At 48.3% G+C, this 27,387-nt stretch overlaps 1 protein-coding gene across 6 annotated transcripts in view; it reads left to right on the forward strand.

The window, feature by feature from the left end:
- The window catches only part of LOC144819281 (uncharacterized), a 752,536-nt gene extending 736,535 nt beyond the window's left edge, over positions 1-16,001 (forward strand). For 4 of the 6 annotated variants that reach the window (XR_013607256.1, XR_013607259.1, XR_013607257.1 and 1 more), the window contains one exon: positions 15,869-16,001. Coding sequence is in view for 2 of the 6 variants with exons in the window: in XM_078677246.1 (XP_078533372.1) it covers positions 15,869-15,892 (24 nt within the window). In the remaining 4 variants the exon portion in view is untranslated. The remainder of the gene's footprint in view (positions 1-15,868) is intronic. The other 2 variants (XR_013607258.1, XM_078677247.1) reach the window with 1 other exon arrangement.
- The last annotated feature ends 11,386 nt before the right edge of the window (positions 16,002-27,387 follow it).

Below are 27,387 nucleotides of genomic sequence, written 5' to 3' on the forward strand. Positions count from 1 at the left end.
GCTACGTCTATCTCCGGGCGTCCCGGTTTCAGAAGGGGGATGATCAAGGCCTCACACATTGAACCAGGCAGGTGACCCTCCGTCATTGCCTCCTGATAGACCTCCAATAAGGCGGGGGCCAGTCTATCAATGTATTAAACGTAGAATTCGATAGGCAGCCCGTCAGGTCCCGGCGTCTTATTCCGGGCCATGTGTTTAATCGCCCCTCGTACCTCAGCCAATGTAATATCTAGTCCCAACCCCTCAGCGTCGTCCTCTTCCAACCCCGGCAGGCGGATTCCTTCTAAATATTCCTCTATATCTTCTGCTGCTTCCTCTCTCCTACTGGTATATAGCGCTTCATAATAAGTAGCAAAGCGAGATATCACAAACTCCTGTGAGTAGGTCAGGGTGCCATCAGCCAGTGCTATGTGCATTACCGGGCCATTCCGTTGTACCGGGTCAGCCAGTTTGGCCAACAGCGTGCCTACTTTATCTCCCTCCGCATGTACCCTTGCCAAGTACCCCTTCTGATCCAAGCATCGCAGCCGTTCGGTTTCGCCGCCACCTTCTCCCTGGCCTCTAGCAACTGCTCCTGCAAGGATGGTAACTCCGGTCTCTGCCGTTCCAAATCTCTCAGGGCCGCGTCCGCCCGTACGACATCATCCACTACTGACTTCCTAGCTCCCGAGTACTTTCCAATGCACAGCCCCCTGACGACCACCTTAAAAGCATCCCACTCCACTGCTCTTGAGCTTGCTGTACCCCAGTTCTCCCGGAAGTAATTGTCAATACCCTCCCCCACCTCCGTCCGAAACATCTGGTCTTCCAAGGTCTCAGGGCGCAGGCGCCATGTCGGGATCGCTGTCCTCACCCTTTGCCAATCCAGAGACAGCAGTAGTGGATTGTGGTCGGATATCGTCCGAGCAAGGTATTCAGTGCGTGCCGCTATAGGGGCTATCTGTGGGGAGCACAAGATAGCGTCGATGCGTACATGTAGGTCATGCACAGATGAAAAGAACAAATAGTCCCTAGCATGAGGATGCTGAGCACGGCACACATCAATGAATCCCCAATGAGTCTGCCAGTCGGACCTAGCCTTAGCCAAACTCCTAGCCGGTGTCGCCGCCAGAGGGGGATGCGACCTATCCATGTCCACATCTGAAACAGCATTAAAATCCCCTCCTAAAATGGTTGGGCCAGCCAATAGAGGCGCCAACACACCTGACAGTTTAGCCAGGAAGCGAGCTTGATCAGTATTCGGGGCATAAATGCTACATAGCACAACGTCCCTTCCATATAGACTGCCCTCCACAGCCACATACCGACCCTCTTGAACAATCACCTGTCTAGTTACCTGAAATGGGACTCCTGCTCGTACCCAAATGAGTGCCCCCCTAGCGAACGCTGAGTAAGCTGTGCTAAAGCCTTGGCCCCTCCATCTCCGCTGCAATGCCTGACCCTCTGCCCTGGTAAGATGCATTTCCTGCAATAAAGCTATGTGCACCCCTCTCCTCAATAAATAAGCATGGACTTTATGTCGTCTAACCATAGTATGTAAGCCTCTCACATTCCAAGTGAAGCATTTCAAATCACGCAACGTCCCCATCATTGTAACCTCGTTCTCCCGCCCCCATCACAGTGGCAGCGCCCACACCATTACCAACCCCTAAGAGCTCAACACCCCGAAAACCCCTTACATCCCTCCCCCCAGGACAGGACCTAAACCAGCAGACCCCATCAAAACTACCACAACAAACACACTGAGCTATCCTGCAGTAGTCACTACAGGCCGCCTTAAGGGCAGTAGGGACGTGGGTCGACCCCGACAGTCGGCAGCCCCGCCCCAGTCTCCAGCCCCACTACCCCATGCAGCAGCACGTACAGCCATTTCAAGCAGAAACATTACCAGGGGCTCCATCCCCACAGAGTGTAGTCCACGTGATGCAGCTAGGTTACAGATCATCAGCCGATCTCGGTGTCACCTCCGGCCCGCGGTACTGTCCACATCCGACAGGTCAGCCCCTGAATGTCCCTCGCCCGCATCAGAGCCAGATCCTCTGTTCGAGTCCTCCTTCTGTGACCCTGTTATCGCCGCTGTCGCCGCCAGAGCACCCTGCTTGTCAGCTGCCAATTGCGTTAGTAGAAGGGCCTTTTGTCTTCTGTTCCGCTTCCGGATACATTGCGACTTGCGTGTTCCCGGTGGGCTCCGTTCCCCATGTTCACCTCTGCCCCTGCGATCGGTACCTGCCCTGTACGATTCCAGCAACGTCCAAGCGTCCTCAGTTGTCAGGAAGAAGTGGGTCGATCCATCCATAATGACGCACAATTTGGCGGGAAACAACAGCGAGTATTGGATCCCCTCATCCCTGAGTTCCTTTTTAACGGCCAGAAAGGAGGCCCTACGTTGCTGTATCTCCTGTGTATTGTCCGGGAAAAGCGTGACATTGCCGTTCTCCACCTGGAAGGGCCCCTTTGTGCACGCGTTCTGGATCAATAAATCCCCGTCTTTAAAGTGCAGGACTCTAGCGATCACAGGTCGAGGTGGCCGGCCCGGCCGGGGCAGTTTGGCCGGGACCCTGTGTGCCCGTTCGAGCGTGAAAAAAGGGGAAAGGCCCTCCGGGGCGACCTGTGTACGGAACCAGTTCTCCATATAAGCCACCATGTCCACTCCCTCCACCTTCTCGGGCAAACCAACCACTCGGACATTGTTGCGTCGGTTGCGACTTTCTGCATCCTCGGACTTCCTTTCCAAGGTTGCCAGCCGCTGCAGCGCATCCTCCAATTTGCGCTCCACCGTCATCACCGCCGGTTTCAGGTCCTGAACGACCAGCTCAGTGTCCTTTACCCTGTCCACCAATTTCGAGTGGTCCGCCTTTAGGAGTCCCAGTCCCGTCGCTAACTGCGAGATGTCGTTGTGCAAGGACTCTTTCGTCGCTGTGATGGCTTCCAGGATCTTGTCCAACCGTGCATTCAGCCTGCTTTCCACCACCGTGTCCTCCCTGCCTTCTCCGCCGGCCTGTGTGATAGCCTGCGCTCCTGCATCTTCTGCCTTATTTTTTGGTTTCATGTTTGCCTGTAAAAGACCGCCCAAGTCCGCAAGGGAAGAGCCGCCTGCGGCACCAAGAGCTCCCAAAGGTATCCGATCCGTTATACTCGATGGAGTCCCCTGTCGATACCAGGGCCTACAATGCAGCGGTCACGAGCCATCCACAGCCCCAACTTGGCCGTATATACAGCATTCAGTTCCTTCAGTGTCCCCACCACGGTTCGCCCCATGGGCAGGCTCTCACCATGCAGTTGTCATCTGTACCCCCCCCCCGGCTATCAGGGTATTTTAGGCCATGTCAGCTGATTCTGCGCTCTCCCGGCACTCCAAGAATCCGCGCTCCCACTCTTTCAGCTCCAGGGCATCCCCCTTCATCGGCGCCCAGGTCGCTGTTATCCCTGCCGGCTCAGCACGGCAACAGATCAGTTGAGGCAGGCTCTGCACCCTCACACATGCCCGTGCCTCCTCAGCACTTCCCCGGAGTACCAGCGTGCCCCGCGACCGCCCCTGTAGCCAGTTCACTCCCGGTACACGCATTCGTAAATTCCGCAATGTAGCGCCTCAGGGCAAGGGGGCTACACGGGGTCAGCGTGTCATCCAGCAGTCCAGGCAGGCTCCACTACCTCTCCCCGGCCTGTGGTTCCTCAGCGCTTCTCCAATACGTTAGCGCAAAGGGTCAGGGCAGGGGACCCCAGCCGCCAAATCCTACCGCAGCACTCAGCGCTCGCACCATCAGAACCGCGCCTGACACCAATATAGCGCTGCGGTTCCGTACTGATCACCGCTTCCGTGGTTCCAGGCGGAGGTCTGTAGCCCCAGCTCCTCCCGCTCCTCAAGGAGGGTACAGCCGCTAGCTATCCGCCACCTTCCTCGCTACCTCCGCTATCCTCCCAGTAGTCCGGCACCCCGCTGGACACCAAGATCCTCCAAGCGTGTGCAAACAGCAGCCCCTAGCCCACGAGTCGAGCCTCACCAGCATGTATCAGTTGGCCAATGCTCCTCCGATCAGCAGTTGAGCAGGCACAACACCCGTCCGGTTTCATTAATCGCCGTGGGACGATCTAAGCTCCCCCCGGCTGCAGGTCCTCGTAGGCAGTGGTTCTTTGGTAATCTCCCAGCTGGCCGCCATTTTACACCGCAGCATCGGCCCCTCACTTCGGATCAGTGTCCAGCGTTACTCGCATATCAGCAGCAGCCCTCCGGTCTCCAGGTCTCATGCGGCGGCCGCTCCCCGCTGCTCGCCAGGATACTGCTCATTCAATATCCCGCAAGCTGCCAGCTTCAAGTTTCACGGTGATCCGCAGCGGGGACCTTCGGTGGCCGCCGCCATTTTACAGGACCTCATCTCGTCCTGCCGGCCCTTCAAACAGCTCCGATTCCGCAACGGAGCTCTCCGCAGCCACAAAATTAATCGCGGAACGAGCCCCCGACCTTCCGATTTCTGATCCGCTGTCAGAGGCTGTTACCAGGAGTGTAAAACAGGAGTAATCCCGGGGTCAGGCGCGGAGCTCTGGGCTCACGCCGCCGTCCCCATCGGCGCTCAAGCCACGCCTCCCCTCTGCATCATCTTATACCTTGAAGATAATATGCATTGGCTGTTTTTTGTTTTTCATGATCTGGTTCTGGGCCAGGAGGACCGTCTTACAGCCTCCCTACTTCTATCTGTTTCCACCCGTCTTCTCTTCCCACTGGATGAAGGCTGATTCTCTCTAGCTAGGCAGATCTGTCAGATGGGCCTTATTTACACTATGGGTGAGCGGCAACTGGCGACTCATGCAGCACACCCGTAAACTCTGCTCTGCCGACGATAGGCGGAGTTCTTGCACCAAACTCCATGCACCAAATGGAGCGCAGAGCGGCAAAACTCTGCAAACTCTGCCGTCGGAGCGGAGTTTGCCTCCCACCCCTACTTTGCATATGCTGTCTTTAATGGAATGCACTTGCATTTGCCAATTTGAATTGCCAGGATTATATTCCGACATGCTGTATTCAGGTGATTATTGATTTATGCTTAATTGAGTTAACTTCAGATTGTAACTTTACTAATTTGTTAACAACCCTTCATGATTGCAATATTATCCTTCTCTGTCGTTCCTGAGAGGAAAATTCTGTCATTGTCATATTGCTGAATTTATGATTTTAGTCTCAGCTCAAAATAAAGGTCCATCCCAGTGGATGTAGCAGAGATTTGAGTTTCCATCAAGTATCCTTATCTTGTGCACTAGCCCTATTACTGTCACATTAACAGTACTGGAGCCATACTGAGATGTGCTGCACTTCTTATAAAGGTGTACTGATACTCTTTTGCTAAATAAAGGATTACCTGCCCTGGTGGCAAATTATAGTACTTATCCATGTATGGCAAACCGACTGAGAAATTAAGGGTTGAAGCTGTTCAAAGCAAAGCCTCCTTGCTTGGACTGTAATTTTGGAAAGAAAAGTACAAACACTGATGAAAAATAATATAAATAGGCCTGATGATAAGTACTTGTACTGTCCCTTCAAAACATGTCGGTCCTGCTGAGAAATCCTTTTACCGTTCTGTTAAAATGATAACAGGCCACCTGAGATGTACCGGTAATGTCTGTTTATGGCAGCCATGTTGGGAAGTATTGTTATATTTCCCCCTACTTATTGGTGTGCTTTATTCATGTTCCGGAATGGAAAGGAAGGTGAGATTCAATTACAATTCAATCTTTCCTTTCCCTAAATGATACCAGCAAAAGTAATGTATATGTTCGAGATTGTCTTTTGCACTTTATAACAAACAGTTTAATGGGCCATTGGTCCTTGGTGGGCAGCCCATCAGCCATTCATGCCTACCCAAGCTATGGCCGCTGAGGTCCACTCCAGCTATGAGGCAAGGGACCGCCCTCATATTTTGTGATTCCCATGGAGGCGTGGGGGTGATCTCTGACACGCAAGGAGTTTTCTCCCTCAGTGTGGGGACTATTATGCGTTTATCCTACATGGAACTACCTAACCTCGCCTAGCGCAGTGCTGGATTCCCCTGCATCGAGAGAGCGTCTTTACCTCCTGATCTCTGTGTGGGTTGCTGCTGGACTGTGCTGTCAACTTGAATTGCTCCTGGGTCTGTGAGGCTACTTCTCGTGGCACCCGCTTTGCGGGTGCCGCTCGTGGAAGGAAGTTTGCAGCGGTGCCTAAGTTCCCTACCTGACCCTGCGGGACTGCGAGGACCAGCGGGCTGTGCGGATCCCAACTCGCCACAGCTGGTCCTCTTCCCGCCCCCACCTCACAGACGTATTGAAAAGTGCGAGCTGAATTTCATTTCTTGGATTCCCCTGCATCGAGAGAGCGTCTTTACCTCCTGATCTCTGTGTGGGTTGCTGCTGGATTGTGCTGTCAACTTGAATTGCTCCTGGGTCTGTGAGGCTACTTCTCGTGGTACCCGCTTCGCGGGTGCCGCTCGTGGAAAGAAGTTTGCAGCGGTGCCTAAGTTCCCTACCTGACCCTGCGGGACTGCGAGGACCAGCGGGCTGTGCGGATCCCAACTCGCCACAGCTGGTCCTCATCCCGCCCCCACCTCACAGACGTATTGAAAAGTGCAAGCTGAATTTCATTTCTTGGATTCCCCTGCATCGAGAGAGCGTCTTTACCTCCTGATCTCTGTGTGGGTTGCTGCTGGACTGTGCTGTCAACTTGAATTGCTCCTGGGTCTGTGAGGCTACTTCTCGTGGCAACCGCTTCGCTGGTGCCGCTCGTGGAAAGAAGTTTGCAGCGGTGCCTAAGTTCCCTACCTGACCCTGCGGGACTGCGAGGACCAGCGGGCTGTGCGGATCCCAACTCGCCACAGCTGGTCCTCTTCCCGCCCCCACCTCACAGACGTATTGAAAAGTGCGAGCTGAATTTCATTTCTTGGATTCCCCTGCATCGAGAGAGCGTCTTTACCTCCTGATCTCTGTGTGGGTTGCTGCTGGACTATGCTGTCAACTTGAATTGCTCCTGGGTCTGTGAGGCTACTTCTCATGGCACCCGCTTTGCGGGTGCCGCTCGTGGAAAGAAGTTTGCAGCGGTGCCTAAGTTCCCTACCTGACCCTGCGGGACTGCGAGGACCAGCGGGCTGTGCGGATCCCAACTCGCCACAGCTGGTCCTCATTCCGCCCCCACCTCACAGACGTATTGAAAAGTGCGAGCTGAATTTCATTTCTTGGATTCCCCTGCATCGAGAGAGCGTCTTTACCTCCTGATCTCTGTGTGGGTTGCTGCTGGACTGTGCTGTCAACTTGAATTGCTCCTGGGTCTGTGAGGCTACTTCTCGTGGCAACCGCTTCGCTGGTGCCGCTCGTGGAAAGAAGTTTGCAGCGGTGCCTAAGTTCCCTACCTGACCCTGCGGGACTGCGAGGACCAGCGGGCTGTGCGGATCCCAACTCGCCACAGCTGGTCCTCTTCCCGCCCCCACCTCACAGACGTATTGAAAAGTGCGAGCTGAATTTCATTTCTTGGATTCCCCTGCATCGAGAGAGCGTCTTTACCTCCTGATCTCTGTGTGGGTTGCTGCTGGACTATGCTGTCAACTTGAATTGCTCCTGGGTCTGTGAGGCTACTTCTCGTGGCACCCGCTTTGCGGGTGCCGCTCGTGGAAAGAAGTTTGCAGCGGTGCCTAAGTTCCCTACCTGACCCTGCGGGACTGCGAGGACCAGCGGGCTGTGCGGATCCCAACTCGCCACAGCTGGTCCTCTTCCCGCCCCCACCTCACAGACGTATTTGAGCAGACTGGGCCGCGCGCACGCGGGACGCGCGCGGGACGCGGCCCGGGGCGAAGCCCGGGCAAAGGGCGGGTCCTCTGAGGTCCTCAGAGGCCGGAAGAGCCCGGCCCGGGTCCCCCCCCTTTTTCGTGTGTGTTGGGAACTGTCATTGGGGTGCCCAAAAGTCGATCTAAGCCCTCCCGGTGTTACATGTTTTAGAAGGCTTTTACTCACACCTCGGTGTTAAATTCGCCCACAGGTATTGACTATTGTGACCAATTTATAAATACATTGTGTTTGTGTTAGTGCATTTTGTGTATTAGGTGGATGAAATGATCTCTCCTGTTCAATCAAATCCTAGCATGGAGGGTGGTAGTGAAAAACAGGCAACCCTGGATAAGTACTTTAAAAAGAGCTCAGTGGCGATAGAGAGAAATATTACCCTATCTGAACGACGGGCCAATAGACGTCGTTCGATTGAATTAATAAAGAACAAGCGGTCTTCACTGGGCTCCATACAACAGTCCCTGTCTCCACTACCCTCTACTGATTGTGTAAATGTTGGCAATGAAGTCTCCCCCACTAACAGCAATGGCATCCCATTACTTCTACAAAACTCTCCCTCACCGATAGCTACAACCAACGACCTTCTTATAGATCTTTTGTTTTCCCCAGAACTTATGTCTCAAGCGGCTGGGGGTTTGTCAGCAACACCACCTCTGGTGGTCAATACTGCTAACAGCGACACACAAGCTCTGCCACATCTCAGGCACAAAGGACCCCCCCCCCCCAAAAAAGAAAGAAAGGAGAAAATAGACCGCAAATTCATAAATCAAATCATATAGACTGTACTAAATTAAAAAATCCCGCTCCCCCTATACCAGTGGCCCCTGTTCTGTTTTCTGAAATATTTCCGCCAACACTCGACCAATTAGGTACCCTTTTAATGGCAAATATTGAAAAATTAATCAGATCATTTATATTACCTTTGGTAGAGAGGCTACAAAATATAGGACAACAACTGGGTAACTTGGAACAATCATTAGCTGATATCAAAGGAGGAACAAAGACTCTTGATCCTCCGCCCGTAGCACCGGTTGTGAAGGAGGCTTTGTCTAATAGTATAGACTTATTGGCTACTACAACTGCTAAGACTCTTACTTTGGTAGCTCAAAATCCAACATTAAGCAAAGCACCATTGACATTAGATAAAAGCAGCGTTAGCGCAGGAGTACAAAAGGGCAAGCAAAATTTTCAAATTAGTGCTGATAAAACCACTGTCCGTGAAACCCCTGTAAGGTCGATCATCCACAAGAGGCCAAACGTAGATCTGCCTCCAGAAGCACTACCATTAGTGGTGGTACTTACTGGAGTCCCGCCCTTGGAGGAAGGGTTAGACGGTAAAAAGAACATAAATGAAAACTATAACCAATTAAAGAATAAGGTAATTTTTTGGTCAAGAAAAAATCGTTCACTTCCTCCACATGTAAACGGAGAAATTTTACATGTGAGACGTCTTCCCTGGTTAGGTCCCAGCATAAAAAACATTACGGGGGATATTGTGATAATAAATTTTAGGGACCCTAGGGCAGTTACACACATTCTTGAGTGGTCCTCCCCAAACGGTGCGAATGAAATTATAGCCCGTGATCTTATGTTTTTTTACCCCAAAAACCTGGTCCTTCCGACTAACACTAAGCCCTGGACTAAATTCCAGTCGGACGAAATAAGATCTTTATTCGATGAGGTAATTCCGCCTAATAGATCATATTCTGATCGATTTATGGAGTACCCCAGACTTCCACCATACCAGCAGGCAGTTTCATCTAGGCCCTTTTTAACATATCAGGCGAACTGGCATCGATCTATGCCCCATCAATTTGCTGATTCAGTCAGGCCTTGTCGGGATCCTTATCCCTCGCCATGGACAGGTAGTCACACATGGGGACGGAGATTTAACCACCCCCCGTCCGTGAGACCCGTCACGATTCCCACTCAAAACCGCTATAACACCCTATCAGGTTTAGATGATAATGAGTGACTACATACTCCAATTTCATCAAATTGTCACGACTCACACCTTCAGGGTAAGGCGACCGTGGCGGTAAAGCGTAATTTGAAGAAGGCATATCGTATCGTGCTCACTGTTGAATCGGACCTCTTAAATAGAGCTCCGGACAATTGTGCCCAGATAGTCGAGCCTAGCGATCAAATTCAGGTCCCTTTTCTACCGACCGAAAATCAGACCGCGGCGACGGTCTTTCCCTCTGTAGATCCTAAAGCTAACTCTTTATATAAAAAAGCTGTTCAAAATAATGTCAATGATGCTGGTTCCCATTCTGAAGGGCTTTATACTTTACATCATAACGCCCCTCCACTGCCTAAAAAGCAAGCTGAACCTCAGAACACAAAGTGGCAAAACTTCACTAAGGTCTCAAAGCCGAGCCCCCTGACTCTTTCAATTATATTCTGGAATGTTGCAGGTCTGCGGACCAAGATTGAGCAACCTAACTGGCTAGAAATAGTCAGAAACCACACTGTAGTATGCTGTCAGGAAACATGGTCAGAATCCGAAATCCAACTATTAGCATTATTGATGTACCTGTTTTACTATGCTCCCCCATGTACCTACCTCACCCCACTTATACCTGCAACCACGCTATACCCAATGGACTGTTATCTACTCTCCTGTTGGTATCCATGCTTTGTAAAGCGCTCTGATATCTGCAAAGATCTTGTTCGCGCTATATAAAACTTTCAAAATAAAAATAAATAAATAAATAAACTACAGGGTTACAGACTGTATTTCTCGAGCGCCTGTCCCTCGCCTTCGGGCAGACCAAAGGGTGGCCTATCAATTTACATAGCTAACACCCTTTTACTTAAGAAAATTACTGTAATAGTATCCGAAGAGAACTATCAAGTAGTTGAATTGTCAGCAGAGCGAGGACCCAAGTACTTAGTGATAAACTTCTATAATAACATGTTACCCCTTGAATTGGTGAAAAGTGTTAATAAGATAACTGCAATTGTAGAGCAGCAGCGGGCGTATAGTCTTTCTCATCCAATTAAGTTAATCTGGGGTGGGGACTTCAACACTCCCCTATGTAGTGAACATTTAAAATCTAAATGTGGTATTGTGGATGAGGAGGGGAGTCCCTTAACCCATTTTGTTCACTCAAATGTCGGGAATGCTTTAAATGAGAAACTTTTTATGTTAGGATTGGGCTTCGCCAATGAGTTAGTTGTACCATCTATCAATTTTTCACCTACTTTCCACGGTAGGGGTTGTAGCACAATAATTGATTTTATTCTAACTTCGATCCATATGAAGGATGATTTGCAATCATTCCGTACAGGAGATGATGCGAGTAGTGATCACTATCCAAACAGTCTGAGTATTAGAGCCTCGTTTGGACCTTCCCTAACTGACAATTTGGGTCTGTTGAACCAGAAACCTCTAAATCTGAATAAAAGTAATGGGTACTCAGTAAAATGGGCAAAAGTTGATCCAGACATCATTACTCAAAAAATTATTATTAAATCCCTCCCTAAGTTGGAAGTATGTCTAAACCCCCTCTCCACAGCTGAGGAAATATTGAAAATTTTTACAGACATAACCAATGTGATCAGTAAGGAGGTTCTCCGTAAACAAAAACAGATTGCCCAACAAGAAAAAGGATGGTTTAACTCAGACTGTCGTAAAACTCTATCTGCCCTAAAAATAGCTTTACATAAAACAGAGAGGGATCTAACAGAGATTAGAACTCTGAGAAAACTCTATAACAAGGCGAAAAAAGAATGTAAAAAAGAGAGGAAAAAAGAGCTCTGGGAGAAGCTCCACGAGAGCTGTAATAGGAAAGACAGCTTACAGTTTTGGAAAGTGGTTAACTCCCCCTTTCTTAATACAATTAGAAATGGCCCTAGCGTGGTAGTAGCGATCCCAGCAGAGGAATGGGTCTCCCATTTTTCCCAGATTTTTGAGGGTGACAATTCACAATACTGTATAAATCCTTACCTTCCGCCTTACCCTATCGAACTTTCTTTTAGCCATGAAGAGGTAATTAAGGCTCTGTCTTCTTCAAAGACCGGGAAAGCACCTGGGCCTAACGGTGTGCCTTTGGACATCTATACGCACACCCAGGAGCTCTGGTCACCGGTACTAACTAGAGTAATTGAGGCCGCCTTAAAAGGAGGACGTATAGCAACCTGTCCACTTCCATCTTGCTCCCTATCTTCAAGAAGGGAGATCGTAATAATCCATCATGTTACAGGCCCATTTCCCTCCTGGATTCACTTGGCAAAGTGGCTGGTCGGTTGATCCTAGAGAGATTGCAGGTCTGGTCTAAAGACAACAACATCATGACAGACCTGCAATATCGTTTCCAGTAGGGTTTGGGTACTTCTAGAGCAGGCTTTGAACCTCTCACTCTTAGTTGGAAAATATGTACAGGCAAAGAAAGGCAATCTCCATCTGGTATATGTGGACTTGACCGCAGCCTTTGACTGCGTATCACACTCTAGGCTGTGGTCAATCCTGGCGGAAATGGGCGTGGACCCCTGTATAACATCCTTTTTACGAGAGTTGTATTCAGGCGCTTCGGCAAGGGTAAGATTCGGGGTAAATGGGGAGCTTACTCATCCGTTTGGAGTAACTAGGGGAGTCAGACAAGGGTGTGTCCTGGCTCCCTTTCTATTCAACCTATATACAAATGGCCTTGAGAAGGCCATGTTGGAAGAGAGCCAGGACCTTCCATCTATCGCCCGTCGTCCGATCCCTGTGTTACTCTATGCGGATGACGCAGTAGTTATGGCCTGAACCCCAGTCCAGCTTCAGATCAAATTAAATTCATACTGCAAATTCATGGCCTCGTTGGACCTTAAGGTCAACATAAAGAAAACATTGGTGATGCATTTCGGGAAAAAGAAATCTAAGCAAAAATCGATCTGTATTGATAATGCAAAATTGGATTGTACCAAGACCTATCCCTATTTAGGTATTCTTTTTGATAATACCTCCTGCTGGAAATCGGCCACCGATAGTAGATACCTCCTATTCCTAAGAGCCTCTTCCGCACTGATTGCCTTTTCCCGAAAAATAGGTAAGCCGCCCCCCAAAGAACTTTTGCAAATATACCACGCCAAATGTCATAGTGCAGCTATATATGGCGCTGGGGTGTGGGGCTATGTACCTGTGACAAATTTACAAAAGGTCAAGAACACCTTTATTCGTTACCTCTTGGCCGTCCCCCAGTCCTCTCCAACCTACGCATGTCACATGGAACTAGGCATAGAATATATCGAAGACCATATAAAAATCCAGCCTATACTATTGTGGCATCGTATTTGGACGACAGAGCAGTGTCACCTGACCCGCTCACTAATTAAAGATTGTCTGGTTTTAGATAACTGGTCGAATGTCCCATGGTTACTATATGTCCATAACTTTCTAAAGGACCTGAACTTCCCTATATACTTTAATGACCCGGCTTCTTTAAATACTATTACTAGAAAGGCCCTACGGTTGTTATGTCTATCTCATCTGGGGGAAATTCGCTTGGCCCAAGAATCCCAAAAAGTCACAAACTGTCATATTTTAACCATTCAATGCTCCTTGGGCATACAGCCGTATCTTACTTTCTGTTTGACAACTTATGAAAAGTATCTGTTGACCCGGTTCAGATTTAATTTGTTTTTTCGATTGGTTATATTTCCAGGGAGACAGGACTGGTCAATTCCCATCACTCAGTGTCCATGTGATGGTACCTCTGAACAGTCAAATATACATGTATTGATGTTCTGTAAATATTATGTAGTACCACGCAAACAATGGATTATTCCTATCCTATCGACCCTTGGTCTGAGAAGATGTCGTCCTGCCTTTATGGCATTACAACTCTTAGATTCAGTATCAATTGCTAAAGGTATAGCCATGTACTTAAAAACATGTCTGAAAATCCGAGCCACTTTGGAATTTAATGGAAATTTTATAGATTAACTAGATCATAATTGACCGATATGCCTATTTCTGCATTTTTAGCTGTTAGAATTATAGTATGGATGTAAAGCTTTATTATACGTGTGTTCACACACTTTGTTTAATACTTTTTTTACTGTGTAACATTTGATGTAAATGAAATTGTATATATTGACTGTCGCTTTTATGATTTTATATTTGTACTAAAATCGAATAAAGCTTTCTACTACTACTACTACTACAGTGCTGGCTAGGGATCATGAGTGATATCACCCAGCCCTGAATAGTGTTGACGTCCATGGTTTGTACATGAGGGTCCTGTTGCAGGCGGGATATCAGTGTAATGGTTTATGCTGCAGGAGCTAGTGGGGTCTCAGCTGGTGTAAACACAGAGCTGCTCCAGAGTCTAAATAGTGAGGGAGGTGGACCGTGAGTCAGACCATCACTGATGTTGACTAGGCTGCTCCCCCTAATGCTAAATGAGGCCTAAAGTGATTTGTCCAGGATCAGTCTGTGTGGTCACATGAGGAAGCCAGAATTCCACATGAAATTGTCAATGCCGAGACTAAGCCAGACTAGTATCATCTGCACACACCTAAAGTTACGAAACTATAAACACAGTATATTTTCACACTCGCACATTATTCATTATAAGATAGGCTGACCAACGTGTGTCAATGCATGTTATTGTAGCCTTCCTGTATCTAGCTTCCTTCTCTACATTTTCGAGGTCACATGTGTGGTCTGACTGAGCTAAACCCTTCCGGAACTCACAGTTCTCTGCAGCTCTAAAGAACAAAACCAAAAGGCAGAATGTAGGGCTGAAGTGCAGACAATTAGAAATATCTGTCTGAAAAATGAACTGCTAGCCCTATCTTGGAGAACAAACTTGCCCCCGACAATTGACACAGTCTCCTCACAGATACACCCTCGAGTGCAGAGCAGGTCTTTCTAGCCTGTATTCATTCTGAGGTGAATGCAATCTATTCAAATGCACAGTTTTCACCAGAACATAACTGATGCCAGGTTTTAAGGAGGCCAGATAATGTTTATGTGACAGTTGAATTCCCCCACCCCAGCTCTCCCAACCCCCACCAGAGCTATATTAAAAATCAGATCCTATGAGAAACAAGTAAGGCGTTAAATGGATTCTTGTTTGAATTTAGAAAATGGTTGAAAACATGGGGCCGGATTAACACATGTAATAATAAATCTGCGGCTGTAAAAGTACTCCTGCACACGGGTGCAGAATTACGAATTTTCTCCATTCACAAAAATCAGAGGTATCTCATGTGGAAAGCTCCTCTAGGTTCCGCATTACAGACGTACCGGTAAGTTATGAAATTGTTGGTTTTGTCGCTTTTTTCCCAATGTGGAATTAATGCACAATGTGCAATTCCTCACTGTGCAAAGGCAGCCCCCCACTGTTCAATTGCACCTATTTGTCTTTTTTTTTTTTTACTCAACGCGGCCAACAGCTATAGAAACCCCATCTCTTTCTTCCCCATGAAGTTTGCTGATTTCATATCCCATTCCTACCGTAAAAATAAAGGTAAGCTAGCTCTTTGAAAAGCTCCAACCATGTCCATTTCCAAACTGTGAGCATGAGGCTGCCTGATTAAGACTGTTCAATTGAGACAGAGGTACTTGTGCAAGATGTTGGCAGACAAACCATTGTTTGATCGATGCTACAGAACCAATCATAAAGCAGCTGTAAATGTATCGATCAAACTCAAGGAACCAGAATACAACTTAAGCTATGGTAAGCTAACATAAAACAAATGTAAGATACGCATGAAAACTTGAAACAGGCCCACGAGAAGGGGTGGCCAGAGGGGTCATTATTTTCATATTTCATTATTGCACATTTCAGGGTACCGTGCTCATTTATTCCTAGATTTTGAAGCAAGTCTATTCTGTTTATTCATGATTGGGCAGCTAAAACGGCTAATACTATTAGATAGCAACGAATTATCTGCAGTGTTTGCTCTTTCTCGGCTGGGTATTGTTTTTTTAATTTGTAAAACGGTCTTTTTGGGCCCTGATAGAGAATGTTGACCCAGGCCTCACAAAAATATCTGACATGTCTGATTTGAAGGACACAATGTATAAAAGTGTAAATAAAAGAATAAAACTGTATTTCTTTTTTTTTTGCAGAAGTTGGGACACCGGAACCTTTAAGGAAGTCAAGCCCTACAGAGAAACTACTACATCATGGCTCCTGAGTTAGTATCAGAGTCTGTGCATAATCTCTGTAAGAAAGTGTAATAAAAGGCAGTTGTGAGCATCACCCATGTGTGAGGTGTTTTTTTTTAGTGGCGGCTGCCACGGAACAGGGGTGGTGAGGCGGGAGTGATGAAAATAAAATACCTGTCAACGCCGCCTCTGCCTCACCTCAGTCTCGGCATTGGCAGCACTGGAAACACCCATATTCCCAGACTCTCCCAGCCAATCACAATTCTTCATGTGCAGCATTGTAATTTGTGTGTGCAGCCTGTTTGACCACTCAGGCAGTGCCTGAGAGCCTGGGCATGTTCTCCACCCAGCTGTGCAACACAGCCAGGTGGAGAACATGCTAAGTGCGCCATGACAGTTTGGCCAGCCAATAGGTCTGACCAAACCGTCTTGCGCACTTAGAGAGTGCAAAAATCTCCCCCTCCCTCCAACGGCGACAAGCCCAGCCTGCCCCGTCCTAACCTGGCTTTGAGTCGCACAGAAAAATAAAATGAGAATAACGTCTTGTTATTATCATTTTATTTTAATTTTTTTGCACTGCTCAACGAGCAGTGGGGCGACGCTCCTCCGCCATAGCGGAGGAGCTGCCACTGTGTTTTTTATGCGATCTAAGTGTTCTGTCAAAGGCTCCACCTAGAAATCTTTTTTTTCAGAATTGCTTTTTTTAGGTTAAAGCCTACCAGACAGCACAGCTGTCTGGTTTGCTTACGGCTTCTAATGGACATTCTTAAAGCTTCCCTAGCAATACATTTCACCCAATGCCTATTATTATCCTATCTTTGTGGTTTGTAACTCATATTTGCTTGTTCTCTATTTGCTGGCTTTATTTGTTTTAGGCTGTCCAGCTTGAGTTCGTCCCTCCCATGACCCTCCTTTGTTTACAGTATCCTTCAGAGTACGTGCTTTTGGTAAACATGCCTTTAAATCTTGTTCTTATCTAGTCATATTTGCTCTGCATTCAAAGACAGAGGTCAAATGTCAAGCTATGTCTTCCAGGGAGATTGGTGGTTACTTTTCTTACTCTGACTTAAAACTGAAGGAATTTGTGACAATCCTGCTGACTAGCTATGTGAGAAGAGAGGATGTTATTTTTTCTAGCACACAAAAAATATGAACGGTGCTGATATTTTTCAGAATATATCAGAATTAGGAATGTATGAATGCAGTACATTTCCTGTGTAATTCTGAAGTGTGGTGGAACAAATAGTTGAAAAAGATTAAAATCCATCAACACACTAGGTGATTACATTTCCACACATTATCGTTTATGCGCAGTAAAACTGTATGTCTGATAAATGTAATGGTCATTTCAATTGAAAATGTGTTGTCTGTGATGCCAGTGCTCCACCACACCATGCATACCCCACACTATGCCACTCCTTTTTACAACTCCTCTCTACAACACTCTGCTCCACTCTATTCTCTTCCACTCTACACCACGCCACTCCAATCCACTTTACGCAACTCCACGACATGGCACTCCACGTTTCTCCCCTCCATCCAAGACACTCTATGACATGCCACACCACTCAACTCAACGCCACTCCATTCCACTCACGTCATAACACAACATGGCACTCCATTCTACACCCCACCCCTCCACTCCACACAACCCACTCCAATCTACTCCAATCTACCGTACTACAATATACCTCACTCCAATCTACTCCACTCCATTTCAATTCAATCGCCGTCATTCCACCCCACTCAAATCTACCCGACCTCACTCCAATCTACGCCACTCCACTCCAATCTACTCCCATTCTACCACATTCTACTCTACCCTAATCTACCTCACTTCATTCTTACTCCAATCTAGCCCACTCCAATCCACCCCATTCCATTCCACTATGAATCAATCTACTACACCGCACCACAATCTACCCCAATCTACCAAACTCCAATTTACCCCACTCCTCCCCAATCTACCACAATCCACCCCAATCTACCCCACTTCACTCCAATATACCCCACTCTGCTCTATCCAATCTACCCCACTCCACTCCTCCCCAATCTACTCCACTCAATCTAACCCAATCAACCCCACTCCAATCTACCCCAATCCACTCCAGTATACTCCACTCCAATCTACCCCAAACCAACCCACTTCACCCTACTCCATTCTACCCCACCCCACCCAAATGTACCCCACTCCAATATGCCCCACCACACTCCACCCCAATCTACCCCACTCCAGTCTAGCCAAACCCACTCCACTTCAATCTACCCCTTTCTAGTACACTCCACCCTGCCCTAATCTACCCAACTCCACTCCAACTCTCCTCTAGCCCAATCCACTCCAATCTACCTCATTGCTCTCCATTATGATCCACTCTACCCATTCCACTCTACTACAGTCTAGTCTAATGTAACACACTCCATCAAACCCCATCCCACCCCAGTCTATCCCACTTCACCCCAATCTACCCCACTCCACTCCATTCTACCCCTCCACTCTAATCTAATCTACACCACTTTACTCCAATCTACTCCCATCCACTCAATCTAACCCAATCAACCCCACTCCACTCAGATCTACCCCACTTCAATCTACCCACTCCACTCTACTCCAAACCAACCCCCTTCACCCCAATCTACCCCAGTCCAATTTACCCCACTCCATTGCAGTCAACTCCATTCCAATCTAGCCTGCTCCATTCCAATGTAGCCCACTCCACTCTCCACTCCACTCCAATCCATCCCATTCCACTCAACTCCAATTTACTGCACTCTACCCCTCTCCAATCAACCTCAGTCTACCCCTACTCCAATCAACCACAATGTAACCCACTCTATTCCATCCCACTCTAATCTACCCAACTCCAATCAACCCAATCTACCCCACTCCATTCCATTCCACTCCACTCCAGTCTACCCCTATCCACCACACTCCACTCTACTCCCATTTACCTCATTCCACTCCAATCAACCCCTCTCCAATCTACCCCACTATACTCAAATGTACCCCACTTCAACCTTACCTACTCCACTCCAATCCAACCCACTCCAATCTACCCCAACCCACTTCACCCAAATCTACCATACTCCAGTCTACCCCCCACCAATGTACCCCACTCCAGTCTACCCCAATCTACTCCGCTCCAATCTACACCAGCCTACCCAGTATACCCTACTCTATACCAATCCACCCCACTCCAATCTACCCGACCCATCCCAATCTTCCACACTCCACTCTACCAAACCCTAATTTACCCCAATCTACCCCACTCCAATCTATCCCATTCAATCTACCCATTTCATTTCACTCCACTCCAATCTACCACTCTACACTCCACTGTACTCCAATTTACCCCACTACCCTTCACTCCAATCTACCCCACTCCAATCTATAATACTCCACTTAAATCTACCCCACTCCAGTCCACCACACTCTACTCAAATCTACCCCACCCCACTCCAATCTAACCCACTCCACTCTAATGTACTCCACTCCAATCAACCCCACTCTACTCTTCCCCAATCCACCCCATTCCCAATGGTGGTTGGTGACCCACACAAATGGTGAGTCCATATAAATAAAAGGAAACAATATACAAACTAACATTTACATTTTAAAATGAAAATAATGTTTCACTTACCTTTTTAGCCTGAAGCAGGCCCTCAGTGTTCTCCGGCTGGCTCCCGACTCCACCAGCGTGAGGTCTACAGCTCCTTATCCAATCCAGACACTGCTCTCATGCTGCGTGAGAGAAGTGTCTGGATTGGCTAGAGCAGGCTGTTGCAGTGCTCTGAAGGACACTGAGGGCCTGTGCCTGCTCCCCAACCCAGCTGTATATGGCAGCCGGGTTGAATTGTGCATGTCTGTTTGGCCGTAATAATGTGGCTGGCCAAACCTACATGCGCAATTCATACTGTAGTGGCCAGTGCGTCATTGCTGCCAATCAGCTGCAAAGACACACTGGCCTCACGCTGCCCTCCCCGTTCGACAAAAAGCGAGAAAACTAAAATGTTAATATAATTCTTTCATTACCGTTTTATTTTCCCAGCTTTATGCAGGTTTCTGGGGAGGGGGACTGTGCTCCTTCGATCCCATGGAGGAACTGCCGCTGCCCACTCCACTCCAATCTATCCACCTTCTCTCCAAAGTATCGCAATCTACATCACTCCACTCCATCCCATCTACCCCACTCCACCCAACGTAAATCCATCCAATCTACCTCACTCCAATCTACCACATTCTACCACACTTCACTCTGCTCCAATCTACCCCACTCCACTTCACTCCTATGTACCCCACTCCACTCAAATCTACCCTTCTCCGCTCACATCTACCCTTCTCCGCTCACATCTACACCACTCCACTCCAATCTAACCCACTCATCCCACTCCAGTCTACCGCAATCTTCTCCAACCTACCCTACTCCAATCTACTCCACCCCAATCTACCCCTCTCCAATTTACCCTAATCTACTCAACTCTAGTCTACCCCAATCTACACCACTCTACCCCACTCCAATCTGCCCTGTCCCAATGTACCCCACACCACTCTACCCCACTCCACTGTACTCTAATCTACCCCATTCCAATCTACTCCACTCTATTCTAATTAACCCTACTCTAATCCAGCCAATCTATCCTACTCCAGTCTACCCAACTCCACTCTACCCTAATCTAGCCTACTCCACTCCATTCTACCCCAATCCACTCCAGTCTACCCCACTCCCAATCTATCCCAATCCAGCCCACTCGACTCTCCCCCAGTCAACCCACTTCACCCCAATGTACCCCACTCCACTTTAATCTATCCCATCCCGCTCCATTCAACTCTACCCCACTCCACTCCAATCCACCCCACTCCACTCCAATCCACCCCACTCCACTCCAATCTACCCGACTCCACTCCAATCTACCCGACTCCACTCCAATCTACCCGACTCACCCTAGGCGACCCTAATTCTTCCCATCCTACCCCAAATCTACCCCAGTTCAGTCTGGCCCACTCCAGTCCTTCATTCCAATTTACCCTACTCCACCTCACCCCACTCCATTCTACCCCACTCAATTCCAAATTACCCCATTGCAATGTACCCCACTATCTACCCACTCTACTCCACTGCAGTCCACCCCAAACTACCCTGCTCCATCGTACCTTACTCTGCCCCAATCTACCCCACTGCAATCTACCCATTCTACCCCACTCCACTCTACCCCAATCTACCTCACTCCATCCTACCCCAATACAATCATCCCCACCCCACTCCACGCCACTAACTTTTAGCCATGCTGAATAGCAGCCACCCTGTTGTACAACATGGCTAAAAGACATTGCCAAAGCCAATAGCTCTTGCATAGGCTATACCTTTTGACTTTTTCCATGCTTCTTTCTCTTGATATTTGTTAAATGACTCATCATTCTAATTACTTTCCAGTTTTTTCATTACATTTCTCACAAACCCTACTTCATAAGGTTGAATCCATTTCTGGAAAACCGGCAACAATCCCAGCTTTTCTCAATTAAAACAACATTTGACCCCTTCCTTTGTTTTGAGGGTGTATGTACATGTACCAATATTATCAAAAGGTTTCCGGAGTCAAATTGACATTTACACTAGTCATTTATGCTTCTTGGTCCTGTTAGAATTACAGAAAAGGTTGCACACTTTTGTGCGCATCTTTCTGTAATATGTGTTGCATAAGTGAAAGGTCTGTGCAGTGAAAAGTAAAAATGCCCTCATTTGCACATTAGCATAACTCCATGCAAATCAGTGAAAGTCAAATGCTAATCATGAGCCATATAGAAGGTGGTACACTCTAAGGGCCTGATTTAGATCTTGGCGGCTGTGTTACTCCTTCACAATGCCGACAGATATCCCATCTGCCAAAATATAAATCCCTTAGGCTATAATGTTATGTTATGTTACCGGATTTGTAGAGCACATAGCTGCCCCCGCATTGGGGCGTCCCAGCGCTGATCCCAAGACCAACAGGGAACAGTTGACCGCAGAAATAGGTGAGGAGTTAATTAGGAAAGAGATAGGTTTTTATAGCCTTCTAAAAGTCCACATGATCTTGGATACTTCTGATGTTGGCAGGAAGGGCATTCCAGAGTCTAGGAGCGAGGGCATGAAAGGCACGCCCTCTGGCCCGTGCTATTCTGACACGAGGAGCACACGCTAGGTGTTGGTAAGAGAAGTGCAACTGGCAGTTGGGTGTGTAGGGCGTGAGGAGATTGGCTAGGATATCGGGGCTTGAGCGTTCAGAATTCTGTGAAAAATACACAGAGCTTTGAAATTGATTCTCTTCTCCACTGGGAGCCAGAGAAGCTTGTGCCGGAAACTGGAGGTAGAGCAGGATTTGGGGAAGCTGAAAAGCATTTCAGTGGCGGTGTTTTGTGCCCTTTGAAGGCGTTGTATCCCTGCTTTGCCTGCACCCTAATACAGAGAGTTGGTGTAGTCCTTTCTTGAAAGTCTGGTGGATTGGATGATGACCTGGCGGGTGCTGACGTTCAAGAATCCAAGCAGTGTTTTGAGTCCACGTAGGAGTCCAAAACAAACTCTGGCTACAGACTTTGTACCTGGAAGGTCAGTGCAGAGTCAACCCAGACACCCAAGTTTTTTACAGTTTGTTTGGTCATGGGCACGGGAGGGGGTCCTAGGGTGGAAGGCGACCAACGTTTGCTCCAGAGGTGTGTGTTTGTGCCTAAGAGTAGGATCTCAGATTTATTGGCATTCAGTTGTGGGCAGTTGGATGTCATCCAATCTGCGATGACTGTCAGGTCGTTTTGAAACGTGGCAGCATCTTCTATGGAGATATTAGATAATGCGACCACAAGCTGTGTGCCATCAGCATAGGAGGCCACAGTCAGACCCCTGTCCTTTGAGCTGCTGCTGCTAGAGGTTGAATGTATATATTGAATAAGGTGGGGCTCAGAGCGGAGCCCTGTGGCACCACTTGACACACGGCATGCATCTGAGAGCTGAAGAGGGGGGGGGGGGTGCAATCACTTGGAAAGATCTCTCAGCTAGGAAGGATGAGAGACAGTTCAAGGCCACCCCTCTGATACGGATATCTTGTACATGCTGCAAAAGGATCTGATGGGACACCGTGTTGAATGTAGCGCTAAGATCAAAAAGAATCAGAGCTGAGGTAAGACCTTTATCCAGGGAGTTCCAAAGATGTTCGGTAACTGTCAGTAGGGCAGATTCAGTGCTATGGCGAGGTTGGAAACCATTCTGCGAGGGGTCCAGAAGTGCATTGGCTTCCATGAACCTGGTGAGGATGGAGTTAATGTAGGATTCATTAATTTTAGATACCAGAGGGAAAAGAGAGATGGGGCAGAAATCTTCGGGCTTGGAGTCATCCAAGGTGGGGTTTTTGAGTAAGGGGTTCACCTTGGCATGTTTCCATGCAATGGGGACTGCTGCAGAGGGCGTAGACAACTTTATTAGGTCGCAAAAGGGGGGGTAGAAGCTGGAGTAGGAATTTCGGGAACTGATTTGGTTTGAGAGGGTCCGCCGAGGATCCTGATTTAATTTTATTACAGATGGTTAATACAGCTTCATGGGAAAGTGTGGGGAAAGCAGAGAGAGAGGGGGCTGCGGGGTTTTGGGGGCAGCATTGCTATTAGTGGGGGGATGGTTATGTAGATGTCCTTGACCTTCTTGACAAAGAAAGATGGATTTATATTTCGACGGGCTTGATATCCATCACTGTTGTTACAGAGTAGCCCGTCCGCCAAGATCTAAATCAGTCCCCTTGTGTTGAATCAACATTGTGCTCCCTTTCGGAGAAACCCCAGATGGTCCCAGAAGTGCAGTTATAGACTGCAGCTCCTATCAGGTCCTTGGCCCTTCCGATGGCCACCATAAGTGTGGAAGGGTATGCTCAGACATGAGTCCCTTGCTCACTGCACCATCAGGATTCAAGCAAGCCGGGTCGAAGACGGCTGTAATGCCAGAAACCGGTCCCCGGAAGCTTGTTTCCTTTCCAGTGAAGAATTGGCTTTGTAGTTTGGTCTGCCCTGTTCCCATGATGCACTGGGCCAGGGACAGACTAATTTGCATATAGCCCGTTCTGAACTGGGATGGTGCAGTGAGCTAAAAAACGGTGATGGATCAAGCCCTGATCTGTTGACTGGGTAGGAGTGTTCTGATTAACTCAGATACTCTGTCCATCACCACCCCCTTTTTGAAATTATTTTGGCCACCATAAGTGTGCAAGGGTATGCTCAGACATGAGTCCCTTGCTCACTGCACCATCAGGATTCAAGCAAGCCGGGCCGAAGACGGCTGTAATGCCAGAAACCGGTCCCCGGAAGCTTGTTTCCTTTCCAGTTAAGAATTGGCTTTGTAGTTTAGTCTGCCCTGTTCCCATGATGCACTGGGCCAGGGACAGACTAATTTGCATATAGCCAGATTCTGAACTGGGATGGTGCAGTGAGCTAAAAAACGGTGATGGATCAAGCCCTGATCTGTTGACTGGGTAGGAGTGTTCTGATTAACTCAGATACTCTGTCCATCACCACCCCCTTTTTGAAATTATTTTGGCCACCATAAGTGTGGAAGGGTATGCTCAGACATGAGTCCCTTGCTCACTGCACCATCAGGATTCAAGCAAGCCGGGCCGAAGACGGCTGTAATGCCAGAAACCGGTCCCCGGAAGCTTGTTTCCTTTCCAGTGAAGAATTGGCTTTGTAGTTTGGTCTGCCCTGTTCCCATGATGCACTGGGCCAGGGACAGACTAATTTGCATATAGCCAGGTTCTGAACTGGGATGGTGCAGTGAGCTAAAAAACGGTGATGGATCAAGCCCTGATCTGTTGACTGGGTAGGAGTGTTCTGATTAACTCAGATACTCTGTCCATCACCACCCCCTTTTTGAAATTATTTTGGCCACCATAAGTGTGGAAGGGTATGCTCAGACATGAGTCCCTTGCTCACTGCACCATCAGGATTCAAGCAAGCCGGGCCGAAGACGGCTGTAATGCCAGAAACCGGTCCCCGGAAGCTTGTTTCCTTTCCAGTGAAGAATTGGCTTTGTAGTTTGGTCTGCCCTGTTCCCATGATGCACTGGGCCAGGGACAGACTAATTTGCATATAGCCAGGTTCTGAACTGGGATGGTGCAGTGAGCTAAAAAACGGTGATGGATCAAGCCCTGATCTGTTGACTGGGTAGGAGTGTTCTGATTAACTCAGATACTCTGTCCATCACCACCCCCTTTTTGAAATTATCTTCTGATTACACAGCAGGGTTTCATTGGAGAGTGCAGCAGTATTTCTGTGGGCCCCCCTGTCTCCTGGCCTCCAAAGAGTGCTCTGTAGGCCTCAACAAGACAGGTTGCAGCTCGTCCGAGCCTTCGAGGCTTGAAGCGGTTTGTGAAGAGCAACACATAGAGGCTCTTTATCTTTGTGCTGTGCTGTCTTGAGTTCTGCACATGCACTAACTCTATTTTTGAGTGATGCATCAAACACAGCCCATTGAGCCCTCAAAGATAGGGCTCACTTGCACAATTCAGAGCCAGGCTCCTGGATGGTAGCATGGCTCGTGACATGTGAAAGGTTCAAGGATGCACAAGAGGAGTGAGCTAACTTAATTATGGAAATACATTCAAAGGTGTTTGTGGGTGAAGAGAACATGAACTGAGACATGTTGGGAACCTAGGTAATAGATGGAGAGGGTCGAACTGAGACAGAAAATAGGTTGGGGCATTTGTAAAGACATGAGGCTTCATTTACAGCAAAATGACTCAGTGTGGTGCCACAAGCCAATATGGTGCATTCCTGTGCTTTCCTCTGTTCTGGTTCACAATTGGTTGCCATGTGCCAGCGCAGACACCCTTGCGTCATGTTGTAAGGGTGTCTGCGTTGCGGGGATAATTGTTTTTGTGCAGGGAGGAACATCTTTCTGCACAAAAATAATCATTGATGTAGTTTTTCTCTTTCTGTGCATGCTGTAGAATACAACACATGTAGAAAGAGGAAAAAACAAGGAGAAATAAAAGTATGCCTCTCAAAGGGAGGCGTAGGATTCTGTTGCATTCCCAGGTTTTTCAAATGTAAATCTGGGAATGCGGGAGATTCCATGGGTGTTGCATGGAAACACCCACGGCAACACCCATAACACACCCCTTTCACGCAAAGTGATGCGTGAAAAGGGAATGTATTTACAAGGCAATGAAAAGCCATGCAGAATGGCCTTGTGTGGCCTTATAAATATGGGCCTGCACACTGTGCCGCTGTCAATAAAATTGATGGACCTACGGCGTAAGGGGCTTGTAAATAAGTCCCTGAGGGAAGTCCCTGTAGCGTGGAACACCCACAGCAATACTCATGGCACGCTCCTTTCATGCAAAGTGATGTGTTAAAAGTGAACGTTTTACAAAGCCACGAAAAGCCACGCAAGGTGGCTTGGCGTGGCTTTGTAAATATGGGCCAGCACACTGCGCCACCGGTGTGTCACTGTTTTTGATGCCTTTTGATGGCCGTCGCCTGTTAGGTGACAAGGTGGACTCCGCGCTCGTGCGCTTCAAGGATTCTAGGGCTGCAGCCAAATCCTTGGGCCTCGCGGCTACCTCTCGCTTTACCGAGACTGCCTTTTTCCCCTTTCGTAGTTATGGAAGGGGTGCCCCGGGCACGTTCCACCTAATCTGGCCGCAGACATGGGACCCAGCAATGCGGGTCTGAGGGCCAGCGGGCGAGCCAGTTCACCCATGCCCCCCTGCAGCAGCCTCCAAACCCTCCTAGTCTAACCTTTCAGGGCCACCAGAGACCAGTGGGCGGCAGGATTTGCCATCACCTCCCCTACTGGCAAAACATCACATCGGTCAGGTGGGTTTTGCAGATAGTTCGAAGAGGCTACTCCCTTCCCTTCAAGACTACCCCTCCAGTACTGCTTCACATGTTGTAGGATCACTTGGCCCTTCTCCGCCAGGAAGTCGCAGCTCTATTGGCCAAGGGGGCTATCGAAAGGGTCCCTGTGCCAGAATTAGGTTGTGGTTGTTACTCCCACTACTTTCTGGTACCCAAGAAGGACAAAGGCCTGCATCCTATTTTAGACCTCAGGGCCCTCAACCGTTTCCTCCGAAAGGAGAAGTTCAAAAAGCTCACATTGGCTCAGGTTCTGGCTGCCCTCGATCCCAGAGACTGGATAGTAGCGTTGGACTTGCAGGATGCCTATTTCCACATCCCCGTCCTGCCAGCCCACAGGCGTTACCTAGGGTTCACAGTAGGCCAGGAGCATTTTCAGTTTACCATGCTCCCCTTTGGCCTTACCAGTGCCCCTCGTGTGCTCACGAAAGTGATGGTGGTGATCGCAGCTTATCCACGCAGATTAGGGGTTCCAGTCTTCCCCTGTCTCGATGACTGGCTGTTGAAGGCGCGCTCACCCCAGGCTATTGTCTCCTACCTCCAGACTATTGCGGACCTCCTGCACTCCCCGGGGTTCACTATCAACTTATGAAGTCACACCTGATTCCCTCTCAGA

This window comes from Lissotriton helveticus, chromosome 2_1, assembly GCF_964261635.1.
Source record: "Lissotriton helveticus chromosome 2_1, aLisHel1.1, whole genome shotgun sequence".
Classification (NCBI taxonomy): domain Eukaryota; kingdom Metazoa; phylum Chordata; class Amphibia; order Caudata; family Salamandridae; genus Lissotriton; species Lissotriton helveticus.